We start from the raw sequence: 21,507 nt of genomic DNA, 5'->3' as shown, positions 1-21,507 counted from the left end.
CTGTCTGCTACCTTTTCACGGCCCAACAGGTTGACTGATTCTGACGAAAGGTACAGGGTTAGCTTATATCCCGGGGACGGATATTTTATCAAGATTTGGTACCGAGGTAGCTTGCGTCTCTGTAATTGACATAGGCAACTTTTTATCCCGGAAAATCAAACAGATCCCACGGGATCTTTAAAAACCTAAATCCACGCGGACTAAGTCATGGGAATCCTCTAGTTTCATATAAAATAGCTTAGAGTACACTGTCGCATTAGGAACTCTCTGTAAGCACAGTTGACATTATGGTAAATTTTTATCATTTCTTATTCGATAGAAAAACTCAATAACTTTTCAGACGTACCTGGGACTCGAACTCGGGACCTGATCCGGAACCAAACCAGCTAGACAAAGAGATGTTTTCTCAAAAAACAATGAACCGATTTTGATTATATTTTCACGAACGGAATCAGGAAAGTTTTCGTATATATAATTTATTGAGTTATCATTATTATCTAAAATTACTTTTCAAATGCTACTTGGAGTCAGAATTTTGAAAATAATTTTTATTTGATTTCTATTGAATTAACTTATTTCTTTATATTTATTTTTATCGTGTCGTCAGGTGTAAATATCCTTCCTATGTGCTTTACTTTCTATTTTTTTTTTTTTTTTTTTTTTTTTTTTTTTTTTTTGTGGGGTTTTAGTCTAAGAAGACTATGTCACCCCCGTAGGTTCTACAATTAACAATTATAGTGCGTACATAAAACATAACAATCAAAAAAAAAAAAAACACAAATCATATATATATTACAACAATATTAACACATTTTAAGAAGCGACCGCACGTCCTTGGCCAGCGGGGCAGCTAATATGGTATTGCACATACCCACGCTGTAGTTGTTTTTAAGGACGCGCGGCCGCTTCGACCCGTTCCGTGCACACTCCATCAAAAGGTGAAAAACGTCGTCCACTTGTGTGTTTCCACATTCAATACAATTTTGTGTGGACGACCTTTTCACCATAAATTTGAATTTATTTGATGGGATGTGCCCGGACCGAAGTCTTAACAGAGTTATAATCTCTGCCCTTTTAAACTTGGACTCTGCGAACCATGGACATCGAGGGAGCTGACACACTATTGTTTTATACCATATGCCTTTAACCCGAGACCTTTCGTCAAAATATTCTTGCCATTCTACTACACATTCCTGTTTAAATTTTATCAAAATTTCATTTGGTAGTGGTATACAGTCATAGGGTATACCATCGCTGATGGCGCGTTTGGCTGCCGTGTCTGCTTCCTCGTTGCCCATGATTCCTACGTGGGAGGGTAACCATTGAATTATGACAGTTTTATTATTGTTGTTAATTTTGCATATGGAGTCTAAGATGTCATAGGCTATCGGGTATCCTCGAATATTCGAGGTTAGCCGAGCCAAATGTAGAAGGGCGCTCTTTGAGTCTGATAAAATCACAAACTTATCACCCTCAAGTGACAATATATAAGACAGGCATTCAGATATTGCAATCAGCTCAGTGTGCATAATATTGATATTCGATTCAATTTTGAATTTCATGCTGATTTCTGCCTGTGGGTCAAAGATCGCCGCTCCTGAACCTGCCACATCTTTAGAGCCATCAGTATACAATTTATAAAATGAATTATATCTATCGTAAAGAAGTTTTTCACAATAATTGATCATGTTCAATCTATTAAATTTTCTTTTGGGCCTATTTAATCCCTCTATAGTCGTAGTGATAGTCTTTGACAAATCGAAACTACCAATCCATGTAGGGAGACAATGAATTTGAAGTTTTTTAGTGGATTTGATAGAATGTTGTTTTAACTTTTCATGGACTATGATTAGCAACGGTAGTTTTTTGTTTCTCCAATATACATTATTACACATGTCATTAAGTGACTTTAAAACTTCTATAGTGATGTTATCTTCAAAAGATCTAGACTTCAGCCAGAACTTACCCGCCAAATATTTTCGGCGGATAGGTAAAGGCTGAAGACATAATTCACTCTGCATGACATGGATTGGTGTGGACTTGATGAAGCCTCCAATGACTCGCATAGCCTGATTCTGTACTTTTTCTAGTTTGCTCAAATGACTATTAATACTATTATCGTATAAAAAACTTCCATAATCAAGTCTACTTCGTATAACTGATATAAACAGCCGCCTAAGGTGTTTCGGATGAACCCCCCATTTACTGCCAGCTAAAACTTTGAAAATATTTAAGAATTTGAGCGTTTTATCTCTTGTCTCGTTTATATGTCTACCCCATTTTAAACTCCTGTCAAGCCACATTCCCAGATATTTGACACTGTCAACTTGTTGAATATCATGATCATGACTGACTAAATTTACATTAAGTTCAGATCTTCGTTTGCCCTTGCTAAAAATACACAGTTTTGTTTTTTTATGAGAGATGTTGAGGCCAAGTTCTTCTATAAATTTAGAAAAGTAATTTAACACTGATTGTATATTATTTATCGCTAGGTCAACATTCTTGTTAGAACTATAAATGACAAAATCGTCAGCATATTGAGAGATGTATACATTTTGTATGGATAGGCAAATTTTACTAGTAGCTAGGTTAAATAATAATGGGGACAGCGGGTCACCTTGTGCTAGTCCTAAAGCAGTAGTACGGCAAACTTTTAAGTCATTACTTAAATAAATATTCAATTCCCTTTCTCGTAAATATTCCCACAAGTATTTACATATAATTGAACCTACCCCGTGGTTATCTACTATATTCAACAAACTGGTTACATTAACATTATTATAAGCATTGTCAATATCAACAAAGCAACCTGCTGTAGGGATTCCCTTCGTAAAACCTATTTGAATGCGAGTTATCAATCTAACTAAATTGTCATAACTTGACCGAGATCTTCTAAATCCTATAGTCTCCTGAGAGAAATGATCATTTTTTTCTAAAAACCAATCTAATCTACGAGTAAGAATGGTATGCAGAATTTTGCAGACACAAGATATTAATGCAATAGGTCTAAAGCCAGCTGCTGATCTATTATCTCGACCAGGTTTCGGCACAGGAACAATTTTAACTTTTCTCCATTGTATTGGTACAAAACTTTGGGTCAAGAAGCGATTGTAAAGACTAACAAGTATCTTTTTCCCTGCGTCTGGTAAATTGAATATCATAGAATATGAGATTAAATCTACCCCCGGCGCTGTGTCTGAGCGTTTTAAACTGTTATGTAATTCATGTGCCGAAATTGGTGACCTTAATTTAGGGTTATTAGATTTAAATATTGGCATGTCTGGAACTACAAAGTCTGGAGCCAAGGAGCATAATAAATTATTGGATGTCTCACTGTCAATGGTGGGCGTCATTGTTTTATATCCTTTGAACCACTTCATACGCATCCACATTTCGTTAGTGGTAGATACTTCATCTATACTATCACAAAAACGTTGCCACGATTTAAATTTACCATTTCTAATCGCTCGTTGAGAAGACCTGATTTTTTCTTGTAGGTTACGTAAATTCTCTGGAGTTGGGTTTCTTCTGAATGTCGCTAAGGCCATTCTTCTCTGTGCTATTGACCGTGAGATAAGTGGTGTCCAATATGGTTTTGGCTTAAATTTTTCAGATCGTAATGGGTTCTCTGGGATCACACTGTAAGGAATAGCCACTTCCGCTGCCAAGTTTATAATATTTATAAAATCATCGTAAGCATTTTGATTATCTAAAGGAAGATGGAAATCAGCAAGTTTTTGTTCTATAGTATTTTTATAAGTTGTCCAATCAGCTTTTTTAAAATTTCTATACTTTTTGATGTGAGATGATTGATTTATTATGTCTAATTTCATTTTCACAATTAGGTGGTCACTTCCAAGATTTTCGCTAAGTACCTTCCAATTAAATTTGATTGCAATATCCTCCGATACGAATGATATATCGGGGGATGTTCTCTGGGTTGACCCGTTCACAAGCTTAATACGTGTATAATTTCCATCGTTAAGAGATACAAAGTTATGTTCTAATGTCGAGTCAAATATCTGATTACCCCTAGTATCTGTTTTGCTTGACCAGTTACTATGGTGCCCATTAAAATCTCCTGCAATAATTGTTTTGTGTGTAAATTTTGAAAAAATTTCATCCCAATCTTGAAGAGTTGTATTGATCGACGGTGGGCAATATATGGACACTACATTCTCGACCTCTTCACAGTTAAAAATTTTGATAGCTAGTATTTCTATACTTGTATTAGAAATGGTACAATATTGTTGCTGAACTTTTAGTGACCTATGTGTCAAAATAGCTACTCCTCCAAAACCATCAGTGCGATCAGACCTAAAAATATTATAGCCGCTAATGTGGAGATTTTTTTCTAAGCTAAGCCAAGTTTCACTTATAATAGCAACATGAATTTTTTCCTGATTTAGCAATAAATCGAATTCCGTCAGTTTGGGGTGGAGGCTTTGCGCGTTCCACTGGATCACATTTAAAGAATGCTTAGTGTTGCTAGGGGCCATTAAGGTTGAAGAGCTTAAAACCCGGCCAATCTGCGAGATATTTTACAACCATAGATACAATCCCACTGTATAAAATCTTCCAGCAAGTTTTTATTTTTTCCTCCCATGTCAGATTTTTTTCAAGAATTTTCTCTTTCAATTTTTTGAGCAATGCTTTCCAAGTAGTATCTTCTTTCTTCTCGGTTGTTTCCCCTTGATTAGAATGTTCCTCTTCCTGTTCACTTGTTTCCATTCTTTCACTTGTCTCAGACTCTTCATCCCAGTTAATGTCTTCAAAAACACTTCTTTGTTCTTTTTTCTTCTTCTTTTTTTCCTTTGAACCTGTTTTCTTGGTTGCTTCAGCATAAGATTTTTTTCCCGCAGAAGGGTCGGATTGACCTGATTCATCTTGATATTCTTTGTTAGGCTTCGGAAAATCTTCTTCAGTAAATACAGGCTCCGGTTTTGGTGGGGGACTTGGAGGAACATATAAAGTGATCGCTTTTTTATATGAAACACCAAACTCAATCATCAGTTCTCGGATCCGTTTCTCTTTACACCGTATTGGACAAATTCTGGCCATGGCCATGTGTTTTCCTCCGCAATTGTTACATTTGAATGTGGTTTTCGTACAGTTTGGATGGTTATCTCCACATTTTGGGCAAACGATTTTATAAGAAGGACAGATTTTGGTAGAATGGCCGAATCTCCAGCAACGTGAGCACTGTGTCACAGGATACATGTATGGGGACACTTCTGCTATGGTATCAAAAATTTTAACGTGAGGCGGTAAACTGGATCCTTTGAAACATATTCTCATTTTTTCGCAAATTTCCCATTTTCCATCAGATCTATTTCTGCGTTTTAATCTTTTTATTCCAAGTATTTGAATGTTACAACTAAGACTTTCTAAAATTTCTTCATCCGTATACTCCAAATCTATGTCTTTTATTACTCCATATGTGTGTGTCATTTCCATAGTTTTATACATCTTATATCCCATTTCTTGAAATGTTTTTGAGTTAATAAACTCCTCTGCACTGTCCTCATTATTAAATTGTATTAGAACTTTGTATGAGTTTATATATTTGATCCGAGTCACATGCTGAATCTTCGCAGTTTGCAATAATTTTGCCAATTTGAACTGTTTTGGAAGTTGTTCAGACCCTGTCATGCATATTTCGTATCTGTCCTCTGGTATTGGTTCGCCTGCTTCGGCTCGAGCAAAACGTTTACCTTTCCTTCCCACAGTCGTCCACATTTCTTCTTTATCCCCCTCTCGATTTCTTTTGTACGGTCTTTTATCAGTATTGGTTCCTGTCATATCCACGTTCTCCTCTACGTTCATTGAACATCCTGCCGCACTCAACTCCAATGAACACTCCGATTCGTCGGACTCATCCGGGTCATTATTATTCATTGTCACCCTACTCACTATCAGGCACACTGTTCACCGCGCAAATACGCATGAGTGCAGCGACGCTGTGAAACCGGTTTAGCGATCGCACAATATACGCGTCCAGTTACAACAAGCGCCAGTGCGCGACTCTTTACTTTCTATTGTTTTATTTTATGAGATACCGTGACAAGATGTCGTTTGTAAATTTATTTTACCGGGCTAAATACATTTTTATTATTATATTACAGCACTAGCCGATGCCCGCGACTTCGCCCGCGTGGATTTAGGTTTTTCGAAATCCCGTGGGAACTCTTTGATTTTCCGGGATAAAAAGTAGCCTATGTGCTAATCCAGGATATTATCTATCTCCATTCCAAATTTCAGCCAAATCGGTCCAGTGGTTTTTGCGTGAAGGAGTAACAAACACACACACACACACACACACACACACACACACACACACATACAAACTTTCGCCTTTATAATATTACTGTGAAGTGTGATATAAGCCTATGCCCATAGAAGACTTATTAATAGATATATTATTAATTTATTTAAATATTTAATATTTTTAATATTATTATTAGTAGATTATTTTTTAAATATTTTTTTGTCTTTAACTATATTATTATAATCCATGCAAAAATCACGTCGTTCCATTGTTTCTTTGCGGCGTGATTGAAGGACAAATAAACAAACAAATACACTTCCGCATTTATTATCTCTAAATGTCATCTCTAGGTATTACGCGTATTACGTAAAAGGACAGGATAACTGACTGACTGATCTATCAACGCACTGCTCCAACTACTGAACGGATCGAGCTGAAATGGCAAGCTAGTGTGACGTAGATGTCCTCCAACGCTGATTAAAAAAATAGATATTAAAAACATTAAGTATAAATTAAAAGAATATTTTTTAGCAAAGTTAGATGGCTGAGTCTTTTATGTCTATGTAGATTATATTATATTATTTATATTAGTGCTAATCCTATTGACCCTTATGTACCTTCGTTGCAGATAGGCACCGAGGACAAACCTCTGTGGTTTTTTCGGTGTTAAAAATAAAACAATAAAACAAAAAAAAAAAATACAAACTCAACTCAAGCTAAGAATTTTAGAAATTTAAAATTTAGAAATTTAAATTTAAGGTAGGGTTTGAAATGTATGTACCTAGTCGACGCCGACGAAGTCGCGGGAATAAGTAAACATTGGCGCCGATTCTGTAGTTTTTCTCTAAACTAAAATTAGAGTATCTGCAATCTGCATCCTGCTCTTTTTAATTTTGTTAAAATAGGACGGAACTTATTTTTACAAAAAACAATAGGCTTGCAAATAGCAGCTAAAATCACGAGGTTTGACAGCTCTAAATTAAATTTAAATCTGTCAAACTGTCTCTGTCCTTTTCATATTACATTAGTAAGAAGAGGATACGAATACTCTACAATTTAGTTGCCAACAGAATCAGTACCATTGTTTAATTCGTATTCATTTTACGAAAATAAATAAAACAGCTTTATATTTGAATATATTTATTTAAAAATTAAAATTAATGATGATGATATTTAATGAGTATTAAATAAGAATGAAAAACGTATTAATTAAATGACTTCCATATATTTATTAATGATCTAAAATATTAATTAATAATATCATTATAATGATTGTGCATACAAATGGTGGGCGAAATTGAATGTGATTTTTTAAAGAAGGGCATCACCTTTTAATACTTATACAATTATAAAATATAATTAATATGAAAAAAAAATGTAGTGATATAAAAACGAAAATATACGGAAGAAATATAGGTAGTGAACATAGGGAACATAGGTAAGTATATAATATTACATAATATAATAAAAACAAAGATTCTAAAAACAATATTTTACATAAATACAATTATATGAAGCATATTTACAAAAGCGATACATGATTTATAAATTAAATATTAACAATAAATAGATTAAAAAGAAGTAGATACATACTAACATAAATAGTAAAAAGTTGTGACTTTGACGAGTATAGAGTAAAAAAATGTTATTAAAGCTATTTGACTTAAAATAATCTTTGTACTATGCGATAAAAATGATAACAAACTCAAGATAAAAATAACAGGTACATAAATATCAAAATACTGGTGACGCGTAGACCATAGCCAAGCATTTAATGAGTTAAATAAATAATTTAGATAAATTAATTATTAAATAACAATAAATTAACTGTCAACAATCATTGAGGTACGCGTAAGACTATACTCCATCCTAATATTATTTTCTATTTGCCAGAATAATTTTAGTGATGTGAAACATACTATACCACAAACAAATTATGTCGATATATAAGTCCCGGAAAATTCCAACTGTTCTGTGCTCTAAACAATATAGTATGACGTCATTATTTCGTGTACACATTGAGATACTTTACTGTAAAGCAACACAGAACATTAATTATCTCATTAATTATCTCAAAATATAAAATAATATCAAGGACGGCTTATAAATCCTTATAAGGTTACATCTATCTTAGGTTTAGGTAGAGTATGCGTTGTAAGCTAAATCCTGGGCGTCTTGAGATCTACCCCAACCACCATGGGCGCTTCCGTGGCTATAATGCTCATCATGGTGAGGATGGGCGACTACCTCATAGCTTTCATGGTGATCATGTTTTGAGAGTAACTTCTTGAGTAGGACAAGGGCTGAAGCAAGAAGGGCGGCTTTAGCGAGGATCAGACCCTTGACGGCAGCTAAGGCGATGATTCCAAGGAACAGAGGGATGAGGGATTGGATCTTGAGCTGAAGAAGAGCAAAGATCGGGATGAGCTGCTTCAGCTTTTTCTTCTTACCACGACCTAGAATTAAAAAAAAAATTCTTAACGGAGGTCATAAATACAGGGCACATGATAAACTGTCAACCGAAATTATTAATTAATCTATCTGTATAATCGATAATAAATGTCGATAGGTTACTTCACAACATTATTATTTGTCAAAAAGACCATACTATTTTTAACAACTTTTAGCTTTAAGAACCCACCATCAATTAATTTAAATGTACATGAAAGCAAATAAATAAATCTGAATCTGAATCTGAACAAAATAACAACGTTGCTGTAACTGGTTGATAGATTGGGGATAGGTTGATTAATTTTATTTATGAATTTCTTGCGAAAATAATGCTACGCTTTTCTGGAACTGTTAAAAAATTATTTAGAATTTTCCGGAAATATTGGAAAATTAGCTCATTTTACGTAATTTTAGAACAAATAGAAACTAAAAAGAAAACTATTTAACTAATAATGAACTTTCTCTCTTAACGATGACAAATATTAATATTATCATTAGCGCTATAGCTTTTTATTTATAATGTCATAACTTATCATCATTGCCTAATATTTTATACATCGTCTGCAATAACAGTCATTTATAATTGCAATTATTCAAAGAGATGATGCTTCGAAACTTTTTATTTGCAATTAGCACTCGTTACACGGATCGTTAACTTAAGTGTAAACTAACAAATGCGACGTTTATCTCATTTACACCGTAAAAGGAGGTAGCATTTGCATATCTATCTAATTCTAGAAATCTAGAATTTCTTTTTAAACTTTCTGCCCCTTAACAGGGCTCTCTCCGTCACTTACTCATGGAAATTTTGCAGACATATTCTAGAAACTAATATCCGTGCCTGTGGTGTTTTAGATTTTTCTAAAAGTATGTAGTTTTAAAATTACAGGGGTTCAAAAATTTGTATGAGAATCGTTAAGACCGCGTAACTTTGAAACCGAATAGTTTAACGGAAATCTGGAAAACCATAGGCATATATATTAGTTCCCGGAAAGCTTCTACAAAATTCCATTGAGTATGAAACTACGTTTGTATGGAGCGAGTGACGGAGAGACCTCTATTCAACATTGCTGAAGGTCAGCCGCTCTGACCAATAATAATCACAATATAATGGTACGAGTTTTTCGGGATAATAATGCTGTGGGTTCCCAGATCCTTCCTTGTACAACTCGACTCAGGCAACGAGATTTCGACTCTAAGAGTCTTTACTGTTATTATCAGATGTTAATGATAATAACTGGCACCAACGACTCAATGTCTTCTCTGAGGCACACAGAAAACGAAAAGGCCAAAGTAGGAGTTCCAAAGTTGGCTATCCATCCAGTTGTTGATTTGGGTTAACGTTGCTTAACAGTCGCAATCGATAGATATCATCATCAGGATCAACCCATCGATGTCACAGCACGGGTATCCTCTCAGATCGAAAAGATAGGTCCCAAAATAGATTGATATGCATTGTGAAAACTAGGCCACACGTCCTTCGTTTTCCAATCTATTCTATTTCCAAAATTTTTTTTTTTAAATTTAATTATTCGCAATCAAATGTGTCTCTGTCTGTATTGTTACAGTCTAAAAAGCTGTTGTGTTTCCTTTTTAAACTAAAAAGTAGTTTCCGGTCATCAATAAACATAGAGTGTGCACTCATTCCCCGAAATCTAATTCGAATTCAAATCGGAGGCCGAACTGAAATACCAACAAGTGTTGCTATTGAAATTCACAATGTTACGTCCAGTTTGCATAACTACCTCGTTTATCTAGAAAGTGCATCGACTTGATACCAATTCGAAAGCTTCAAACCTACTTCCATTTTGGACAAGAATCCGCCTGGAGCGAGTAACTACTAACTAGACTTTTACTCAGCTATGTTGTCGCCGCAAACGGAAGCGTCCAACTAGTTCCTAACATTCTTAGTATCATTGAGACTTGGCAAAAAAGTGGAATAGGTACACGCCCGCTTTCCATGGCCTGGTTTCCAGAGGAGCCTGCGCAGAACCCGTTCATGGAGATATCTGGCTTGGTCTGCGACTGTTTTAATATAGGGATGTGCGATTTCTAAAACCGTAAACGCTGCATTCCTGCAAGTACCTAATAATTTTATGTTTGACTAGCTGACGCCCGCAACTTCGTCGTGGATTTAGGTTTTTCGAAATCCCGTGGGAACTCTTTGGTTTTCCGGGATAAAAAGTAGCCTATGTGCTAATCCAGGATATTATCTATCTCCATGCCGAATTTCAGCCAAATCCGTCCCGTGGTTTTTGCGTGAAGGAGTAACAAACATACACACACATACAAACTTTCGCCTTTATAATATTAAGTGTGATAATTGTGATAAAAGCTGTATAATTGAGGAGCTGACGAAAAAAACGGTGTAATTGCACGAACTAAAATTTTATAGGAGGAGTAAAAAACTACACTAAAGTCGCTTGTAATTGTACGGTTTTGATCGAAATCACGATATTTGGACTCAATACAATTTTAGGCAATTTTGCTTGGAAATGAGCCCAGCTTCTTAATTCACTAACTCTGTGTCTAACACTGAATGCTAGCCACCGAGCTCATTTGACATTTATTTTTAATCCATTGAAGGTTTTCTATGAAATTATTTTAGTATCACTCAATGAAGCAGCAATGTAGAACCACCCAATGTCAAAATAGTAACTCGGTGGCTATCATTCAATATTAGACACTGAGTGGAGAATCACCCCGCAGCGTTTGAAATCAGAAATTTGAATTCGATTTTAGTACAGTTTCAGGTCGTTTTGTCTGGAAATGATTTCAGATTTGTATGCAATGGGTTTAAAAGGTCTAGATTAAAAAGAAAATTAAAGCATTTTGACTAGACATTGTTTTGTTCACCGCTCCTCAATTGATATAGTTACCTACTACCACGGTTCCCATGACTAAGGACTTTCTATTTTTAGGGTTCCGTACCTCAAAAGGGAAAACGGAACCCTTGTCGGATCACTTTGTTGTCTGTCTGTCTTTCGTGTCTGTCTGAAACCCGTTGACCTAGAATTATGAAATTTGGCAGGTATAGGTAGGTCTTATAGTACAAATACAAGGAATAAATCTGAAAAGCGCGAATTTGTGGTTATATCATGTAAAAAAAAAAAATTAAAATGTGTTTCAATTTTCAAAGTAAGATAACTATACCGAGTGGGGTATCATATGAAAGGGCTTTAAAAATAAATAAAAATCTATTTCAGAATGTACAGGACATTCTGAAATAGATTTTTATTTATTTTTTATAAAGATGTATCGAGCAAAATGTTGGAAAAAATTCCCGAGTACGGAACCCTCAGTGCGCGAGTCTGACTCGCACTTGGCCGGTTTTTATACTACGAGTATCTCTCTCCACATACTTGTATGGCCAGTGGTCACTTTTTAAATTGAGTTTCACGAGAGCGTAATGATTGGCAGGAATTATACGCTCATCTGGTTTATATAATAGTTCTCGTTATTTTATTATATCACGTCTACAATTTCGCGGAACGATTGTACCCACTTGAATTATTATATTCATTCTTTTCTCTACCCGTAAAGTATAGCTTCAAGCGATTTTTAACCCCCGACCCAAAAGAGGGGTGTTATAAGTTTGACGTGTGTATCTGTGTATCTGTGTATCTGTGTATCTATCTGTGGCATTATAGCTCCTAAAGTAATGAACCGATTTTAATTTAGTTTTTTTTGTTTGAAAGGTGGCTTGATCGAGAGTGTTCTTAGCTATAATTCAAGAAAATCGGTTCAGCCGTTTGAAAGTTTCTTTTCTAGTTACTTGCTGTAACCTTCACTTGTCGGGGGTGTTATGCATTTTTTAATTTACACTTGTTAATGCAACTGTTTCTATTGAGAAAATCATTGAAATAACTTGTGGTTTTACTTTTTGATTAACGATGATTTTGGCGAAGAATTTACGCGTATTTAATTTAATTTAAAGATTTTTTTTGCTTAATACCTACTATAACAAAGAATAAAATACAGGATAGAAAAAGAAAAAGGTCGCTAAAGTGATAATAAATGTGATGTTTAATTTTGTTTTTTTAAATGAAAACAATCAAGTATTATTACAAATTATAATGTTTATTTGTTGATTTTGCGCCTGAATATATTATCACTTGTAAATAATTATAAGCTTAATAAATGGCTCTTTCACCGAGATTTATGTATTTGACCCGTTTGCCTGGAGACGCTAGAAACTAAGTACCAATGAATTCGTATTATACTGCAGTTTATTGCTGCTACTGGGTCTAGGTCAATTTAAGCATAAGCAATCAGCCTAGGTGTGAAAATGCAGCCAGCATTCTTGGCACCATTCCAATCGGGTTTGACTTATACAGTAATTATTGAGTTTAATGGTAAAATCCATACAAATTTTATAAAAATACAAAATTGTCTGTCTCTCTGGCTGTCTGTCTGTCCGTCCGTCCGTCCGTCCGTCATGTCTGTCAAGACCTATAGGGTACTTCCCGTTGTCCTAGAATCAGAAAGGCAGGTAGGTAGGTCTTATTATAGCACAGATACAGGAATAAATCTGAAAACCACGAATTAGTGGTTACATTATTATAAAAAAAAACGTGTTTCAATTTTCAAAGTAAGATAGCTATACCAAGTGGGGTGTCATATGAAAGGGCTTTACTTGTACATTCTAAAACAGATTTTTATTTATTTTTTTGTATGATAGTTTTTGAATTATCGTGCAAAATGTTGGAAAACATACCCGAGTACGGAACCCTCAGTGCGCGAGTCTGACTCGCACTTGGTCGGTTTTATTCATCAATAAATTCGTACAGAATTTTCGAAAACCAAAATCCACGTCCAGATATCGTCCAGTTTTCAGTAAAATAGTGACTTTTAAATTACCCTACCATTTACATACTATGCATGATAATTATAAAGTGCCTACGAACGTTTATTTTACTTGCAGGCTGCATTTTGAACAATTAAGTGCATCTGCTCTCTCTACATGTTTTAAAACTGGTTGTGCAAATTTTCCCTCCCTAGCGCCGAGAATAGCTCTATGGTTTAGTTAAATGTTATTTATGTTTTTGAAGTTACATATCCTAGAAATTGTATGCAATTTAATTTACTGACCCCCGATCCAAAAAGAGGGGTGTTATAAGTTTGACGTGTGAATCTGTGTATCTGTCTGTGGCATCGTAGCTCCTAAACTAATGAACCGATTTTAATTTAGTTTTTTTTGTTTGTAAGGCGGCTTGATCGAGAGTGTTTTTAGCTATAATCCAAGAAAATAGATTCAGCCGTTTGAAAGTTATCAGCTCTTTTCTAGTTACTGTAACCTTCACTTGTCGGGGGTGTTATAAATTTTTAATTTACACTTGTTTTCGATCAGACGCTGTTTCGTCTGTGCTTAATTATTGCAAATTTATTCATTATTACCGACTAGTTTTTTAATTAGCATATTTTTCGAGTAAGTAGAATATATGCGCCGTTTAAGATGAGAGTAGGCCGATTAATAAAACACTCAAGATTAATGGGTGCTAAAGAGTTCAACAAAGTAGATATTACGGTAGGTTTAAAGATTGCAGACTTGGCCTTGACTTATATACTATCACACTTCACACTAATATTATAAAGGAGAAAGTTTGTACGTGTGTGTGTATGTTTGTTACTCCTTCACGCAAAAACTACTGGACGGATTGGGCTGAAATTTAAAATGGAGATACATTATACCCTGGATTAATTAGCACATAGGCTACTTTTTATCCCGGAAAATCAATGAGTTCCCACGGAAATTTTAAAAAACCTACATCCACGCGAATGAAGTCGCGGGTATCAGCTAGTGTAGTATAATTTATTGCCTCAGCCGGTGACGGAAGGGCAGGCTCATTTTTTGCGCTAAGGATCAGCTTGGCTGTCAAGTGCGGAAATGCAGCCAGTATTCTTGGCACCTTATGGTACTGTAATTAGATAAGGATAGCTTTAAAGAGTTTTGTAACATTTTCAGAAAGTGATTGATGGCTTTGAAAATGCAAAATCCAATCCGGTTAGGTCAAATAACTTTTATCTGAGGAATAAATTCTAAGAGGTTTTGACAGTTTTTGCATATGAAATTTCTGTCAAAACGTCTTTATCCCTCAGATAAAAGTTACTTGATGATTTAAAAATCGGCCCTAAGACAGGTAAAGCAGATTTGAAAGTCGTACTTAACAGACACATGGTGTTGTATAATTTATTGCAACAATAATTAGCATGGTGCCGCTAATTAGTGGTGTATGGTTTTCCAATTTTTTATATTGGAAAGGTTCTATTACTACTCGTAGGTACTACGTTTTCCAATGTACTCATTTTGTAGGTATTGATGAATCAAGCTTTCCATCCACTTTCAAGGGTTATGAATTTAAAGATCTATGTTTTTGAGGGTGTCTGTATGTTTGTTCATCTATTATCTCGTAACTCTTTAATAGCTTTGTAATACAATTTTAATTTAATTTTCGAAAAAAATCAGCTGCCGAGTTTTGGATGATTTTAGGGTATCCCGAAACAATAATAGATTCACTTTGTAAAAGTTATTTTATGAATGAGGTCTCAAGCTTTTTTTAGCGTTTCGCGTGGCAAAGGTCTATATTTTTTGTTGATATGCATGACAGATCCAATATGGCATATATTGAAGCCTATATTTGGCTTCAATATATGCCGTATAATTAATTGGCTTCAATAATATACCATTTCTGTTTTTCAAAAAACAGAAACTAATGAAATTCTATATGTCAATTTGAAAGGTAAACTTTTATTGACCAGGATTCAGAAACTCCTTCAAGTAGTCCTCCTTCAGTTTTTTCTTTCATCATGGTTTTGTTAAAAAGGCCCTGAACCCCTTTTTCGCGCCAAAATCAGTTTCTTTCTATGCCCTTGCCTACTGCGGATACAATCGTGAAACTTTATGTTTTTACTAACCTTCCTCAAGTGATCTCTTGACATCTTCCACAGTACTCTTCGGCACTCTGAGTTGGATGACATGGTTTTCGAAGAAGTCCGCAGCGGCGTCCACCAGCCTGGTTTCCACCTGGTTCTCTCTCGCTCTTGGCTCCTCCGAGAGAGGCTCGAAGGACCTGGCTGACCGGGATGATCCAGTTCCAACCAGCGTGATTCCATCAGTAAGGTTGATTTCTCGCGCTGTCGCCAAATTTTCGGCGTATTTCAGCGCTTTTTCCTGTGGAAATAAGGCTAATTTTTAATTTGAAAAAAAAAAAACTTATGTGTAAGGCTAAGTGTGCTAATAGCATAATTTTTTACTGCATAATATTCATAAAATTTTCTAGGTCTGTGGTTTTTCCAAATTTCATTAAATTGCTTCGTTGTCTAGAAAAACGAGCACAAAGTTAGGCCTTTTTTTAAAGAAAAATACAAATCTTTGAGCCCCTGTAATTTTAAAACTACATATTTTTAGAAAAATCTAAAACATCACAGACACAGATATTAGTTTCTAGACTATGTCTGCAAAATTTCATGGACTTTGGTTGCTTAATATTCAAATGAAATGGGAACTACGATTGTACGATTGTATGGAGTAAGTGACGGAGAGTGCCCTGTTAAAGCAGAAGTCAGCTGCACCATACTTGCACTGAGTAAACATTTGCAGCTTATTTTCTACCAGAAAACTTACTGCACACATTGACATAGTGCAAGTGATTTGCCACAAACGACTCTTGCAAGAAATTGCACCCAAACTGAGTCATACCAGTTAAGATTCCTTTTATAATTTTTACTATAAAACTAGAGGTTGCCCGCGACTTCGTCCGCGTGGATTTCGGTTTTTAAAGATCCCATGGGAACTATTTGATTTTACGGGATAAAATGCCTATGTCAATTATAGGGACGCAAGCTACTTTGGTACCGAATTTCATACAAGTCGGTTAAGCGGATGGGTATTTAGGAATCCCGTGGGAACTCTTTGATTTTCCGGGATAAAAGTAGCCTATGTTCATCCCCGGGATATAAGCTAACTCTGTACCTTTCGTCAAAATCGGTTAAACTGTTGGGCCGTGAAAAGGTAGCAGACAGACAGACAGACACACTTTCGCATTTATAATATTAGTATGGATTTAGATATTTTGTAGGTAATAAAAGGTAAATTACAGTGTTGAGAAAGTTACCTTGAATAACCAAGATGCACGCTTACTAACCAAAAGTGGTGAATTACTGGTATTAGGGTTAATTTTACTCAAATAATGCTATTATTTATCATTATACATCTACAAAGCTACTTAATAATTAAAAATAACACTAATCAAACTCATTTGTGGGCATAAATCTTGTAGTAAAAGCAAGATAATATAAAGTAACTGTTTCTAAATTGCCGTTAAAATTAAGATTCATAGTTAACTAGAGGATGCCCACGACTTCGTCCGCGTGGATTTAGGTTTTTAAAGATCCTGTGAAAACTGTTTGATTTTCCGGAATAAAATGCCTATGTCAATTACAGGGGCGCAAGCTACCTCGGTACCAAATTTCATACAAATCGGTTAAGCGGATGGGTTTTTAGTGATCCCGTGGAAACTCTTTGATTTTCCGGGATAAAAAGGCCTAAGTCCGTCCCCAAGATATAAGCTGAACCTGTACCAAATTTCGACAGAATCGGTTAAACTGTTGGGCCGTGAAAAGGTAGCAGACAGACAGACCGACATACTTTCGCATTTATAATATTGGTATGGATTTAAATATGCCAATATATTTCTACAATAAAATCTTAGATTATATCTGCAATTTGTACATAAATGTAGGCACATAAACAAATTCTTGGCATGGTCAAGAATATGGCCAATTAATGGTATCATATTTTACCATTGATCTATTATGGTTTTGTCATAGGAAATACACTAAACAGATAATAATTGTTAATTCTACCTAAATCATTGTCATTATGTTGTGTACTTCATACACACAAAAAGGCACTGTAGTGTTTAATAACTATAGTGTTTGATAACTATCTTAAATACGTTTACTGCACTTTCCTATCTATATGGCCTTGGTAACCTTTGGCTAAGCTTTTCAAGCATTCAAACGCGTTATTGGAACTGGTTGAAAATTTTCAAACTGCATATAGGTACTTATTTAGCTTATCAAAGCTTTGATACTGACATACAAAACTTAATACCGTTCACAAGTTCACTTGAAACTCGAAGCTCTAACAATCGAATACTTCTGAAACTTTTACTGGGTTACCACAAAAACTTTAGATGCGGTTTAAATAAAAGTTAAACGCACGTGTTGAACGTTGATTTTAAATGAGATTTTGACATTTATTGTATGGATCGAATGTCTAAATCATCTCAAATTCAATATATGATTATCTTAACTTTTTAAGATGCTTTTGCGATATTAAAAATCATACTATAATGTAAAGGATTATTTAAATGATAAGAAAGCTTGGCAATGTGTTGCTTAACAGCTTTGATTTGTGAAGTGGTGATAATAAAAAGAATACCCGGCTGAGTTTGTTGTGGGCTCTTCTCAGACCTGGGCGCGTTTGGAACCCTCGTAGCTTTATTATCATCACTAAGTATACCATCATTAAACAATTCTGACCATCAAAAGGTGTATAATAGTACCAACTTTGAATAAATGATTCTGAGTTTGAGTTTTAGGGATTATAGTCACTAAGCACCACTAAGTAGGCAAGACCGGGAATTAATTAATTGTTTTTTTTAATTAACACACAAAAACACAAAACACAAAACAAAACACACCTTGAGACACAACGCGACATCCTGTTCGGAACAACTCCTCACCACTCCTATAACTGATCCGAGCATATCTTCATCACCAGTGGGCTTCGAAGACACAAACGCAACACACACCAGCAGTACTATCGCCTTCATTGTCCTGTGGTGGGTCGAGGAATGTGTGTCCAGGAACCGACTAGGTGGTTTTATTCTGAGCCCCCCCCCTCACTGTGGTTCAACCGAATTGCGAGTCGCGTACGGGTAGCGCGACGCATAGGCCATAAGTGCTCGTTAAATGCTATGTGCAAAGTAGATTTTCGTATGAAAGCTAGTGCATTTTTCATTTAATAGTACAAGTATATTATAAGTAAAAGATAATTTGAAGACCCGGCCTTTTCGTCTCCTCCATGCATCGGAGACTCCCGGTAATTATCACTAACATGTTATTTTAAAGCTAAGTCCTTTTGCACACTTTTATTGCCTGGAAGAAATCGCTAGGTAGCGATAAGGCCGCCAAATTGTACAGCTGCCTATGTTTTTGTTTTGTATACTTATGTTTTTTATACTAATTTTGTGGTGTACAATAAAAGAATAGATTTGTGTTATGTAGACTCCAACTAAAATAGGATTTTCCGAAATGATACCCATCAAAGCCTTCTAATCTGATATAGGTAGGTACCTACCTAAGTTTGTACGAGTGACCTATAAAGCCTACCTATTAGACCTACATTTATTTTTACTTGTTCCGCGATGGGTACGAGTATTTAAAAACCCCAAGGAAACTCTTTGATTGATCGGAATAAAAAGTAACCCACCTATATCCGGCCACGGGGTTACAAGCTGCCCTTCAAAATTTGTTAAAAAAGCGGGGCCGTGAAAAGCAAGCAGACAGACAGACAGACATACTTTCTCATATATGATTAGTATGGATTAGTATGGATGAGCTCTCTTTCAGACAATCATAGGTAAAATCGGTGAAGGTTTGAAGGTGGGTTGACCAAGGTAAAGTATGCTTTAGTTATTAACTACTTCTAGCAGCGTAGGTAGTAATACTTGGGTAATGAAAAACAGATAAAATATATTCATACTTTCGTTGTCATATTTTCTAATATTGCATAAGTGAATAAGTTTTTGGACTTGTCACTGCATGTTGAATTTTGAAGAAGTTCATCCATATTTAATATTGACAGTCAGATGCTTATGCACTATGGAACAATGACAATACCGTCTGCAAATTAATATTTACATAGCCCGAGAACACGTAGAAATTTTTGAAAAGGTTTTTAATAATAACCTGAAAGTGAGATGATTTTTAATAAAAGCTGAAAATGAAGTGACTCTTAGTAAAAGCTGACAACTGCTGAAAGTTTCTGAAAGTGAGGTTATTCTTAAAAGCTGTAAGTTACTGAAAATGAGGGGATTTTTAGTAAAAGTTGAAAGTTTCTGAAAGTGAGGTGATTCTTAATAAAAAACTGAAAGTTGCTGAATGTCAAGTGTTTCAAACGCTAAAGTTTCTGTAAGTGAAAAATTCACAATAATAAATACATAGGTACCTATGACTTACCTATTATTTTATCATACAAGTGTAAATTAAAAATTTATAACACCCCCGACAAGTGAAGGTTACAGTAACTAGAAAAGACCGAAAAGACCTGATAACTTTCAAACGGCTGAACTGATTTTCTTGGACTATTCCGCGCCTTCGATCTAAAGTATCTGAGTTTTCCAAAAGATCATTTTCAAATAAATAATGATTTATTTAGGCAACGTCCATCTCGACAGCTTCATAATATTATGTCAAGTGACAAATGTCAGTCAATTGACATAATATTATGAACCTAACGGTTATGTAACCTTCTTTTCTACAAGAAAACTAGAAAAGAGCTGATAACTCTTAAACGGCTGAACCAATTTTTTTGGATTATAGCTAAGAACACTCTCGATCAAGCCACCTTTCAAACAAAAAAACTAAATTAAAATCGGTTCATTCGTTTAGGCGCTACGATGCCACAGACAGATACACAGATACACAGACACACAGATACACAGATACACAGATACACACGTCAAACTTATAACACCCCTCTTTTTCCGTCGGGGGTTAAAAAATGAAAAATAATGAAAGTGAGGTGATAATTATTGTACCTTTTTTTCATGGAACTTAAATTTTATTTATTAATGTGCGAAGTTCCAAGAATCGAGTCAGTAGAAAGTAGATAGGAATTGGCTTATCTGGATCAGGGATCATTCATTCATTCGAATGATCCCTAATCCAGATAATCCAATTCCTACATTTTGAATACTGAAAATGGTAGTATTCGAATGCTTGAATAGTGAATGATACCATATTTAAATACTGAATAATGGGTATATTTGAATACTTGAATACTGAATAATGGATATATTTGAATACTTGAATACTGAATAATGGATATATTTGAATACTTGAATACTGTATAATGGATATAATTGAGTACTTGAATACTGATACTTCATCGAATGGATGAATACTGAATAGATACTTCATTCGAATGCATGCATACTGAATAGTTACTTCATTCGAATGAATGAAAACTGAATAGATACTTCATTCGAATGCATGAATATTGAATAGATACTACATTCGAATGCATGAATACTGAATAGATACTTCATTCGAATGCATGAATACTGAATAGATACTTCATTCGAATGCATGAATGCTGAATAGATACTTCATTCAAATTCACTGAGTGACTACGGAGGTAGTATAATATATACGGATAATAAAACAACCGAACTTCAGTACAAAATTTTATTCTCTAAACACCATTTTCTTAAACATAGTACATTTTTTAATGCGCATATTTTAGTATGAAAAATACAACTATATGAATCACTTGCCATATTATATTTTTCATGTAAACTTAACAAATTTGGGCACTCTTTATCTTCTAAATTATAAATTGTGCTATTTTGTAACATTTGCATTAACCATAACCGTTTTTCAAGACCTTTGACATAAATTGTTTTATTTTGTAAAATCTTCTGAATAATATGTTTACAGTTCGAATACGGTATGTATCCCTCATTCCAAAGAATTCCTCTATTTCTTTCAATCCA

At 34.9% G+C, this 21,507-nt stretch overlaps 2 protein-coding genes across 2 annotated transcripts; both read right to left on the bottom strand.

Moving 5' to 3' along the window:
• Positions 1 to 4,491: 4,491 nt before the first annotated feature.
• On the bottom strand, positions 4,492 to 5,901 carry LOC123877520. Its single transcript, XM_045924323.1, has one exon. It carries the CDS (start codon positions 5,899 to 5,901, stop codon positions 4,492 to 4,494), a length of 1,410 nt encoding a protein of 469 aa, XP_045780279.1.
• Positions 5,902 to 8,407: 2,506 nt separating this feature from the next.
• Positions 8,408 to 18,561, bottom strand: LOC123877519. The gene is made up of 3 exons (XM_045924322.1): positions 18,430 to 18,561; positions 15,638 to 15,893; positions 8,408 to 8,727 (listed from the first exon to the last, which is right to left on the bottom strand). Exons 1-3 carry the CDS (start codon positions 18,559 to 18,561, stop codon positions 8,408 to 8,410), a joined length of 708 nt encoding a protein of 235 aa, XP_045780278.1.
• Between the last annotated feature and the right edge of the window lie 2,946 nt (positions 18,562 to 21,507).

Source organism: Maniola jurtina, chromosome 24 (assembly GCF_905333055.1).
Source record: "Maniola jurtina chromosome 24, ilManJurt1.1, whole genome shotgun sequence".
Lineage (NCBI taxonomy): Eukaryota > Metazoa > Arthropoda > Insecta > Lepidoptera > Nymphalidae > Maniola > Maniola jurtina.
Note: the sequence above shows the minus strand (reverse complement) of the source record. Positions and strands in the feature narration are given on the sequence as shown.

Coding starts and splice junctions, on each gene's coding strand:
- LOC123877520 (XM_045924323.1), bottom strand. CDS start 5,901: ATGAATAATAATGACCCGGATGAGTCCGACGAATCGGAGTGTTCATTG.
- LOC123877519 (XM_045924322.1), bottom strand. CDS start 18,561: ATGAAGGCGATAGTACTGCTGGTGTGTGTTGCGTTTGTGTCTTCGAAG. Junction 15,894..18,429: donor ATGTCGCGTTGTGTCTCAAG/GTGTGTTTTGTT, acceptor TTATTTCCACAG/GAAAAAGCGCTGAAATACGC. Junction 8,728..15,637: donor CAAGAGATCACTTGAGGAAG/GTTAGTAAAAAC, acceptor TTTTAATTCTAG/GTCGTGGTAAGAAGAAAAAG.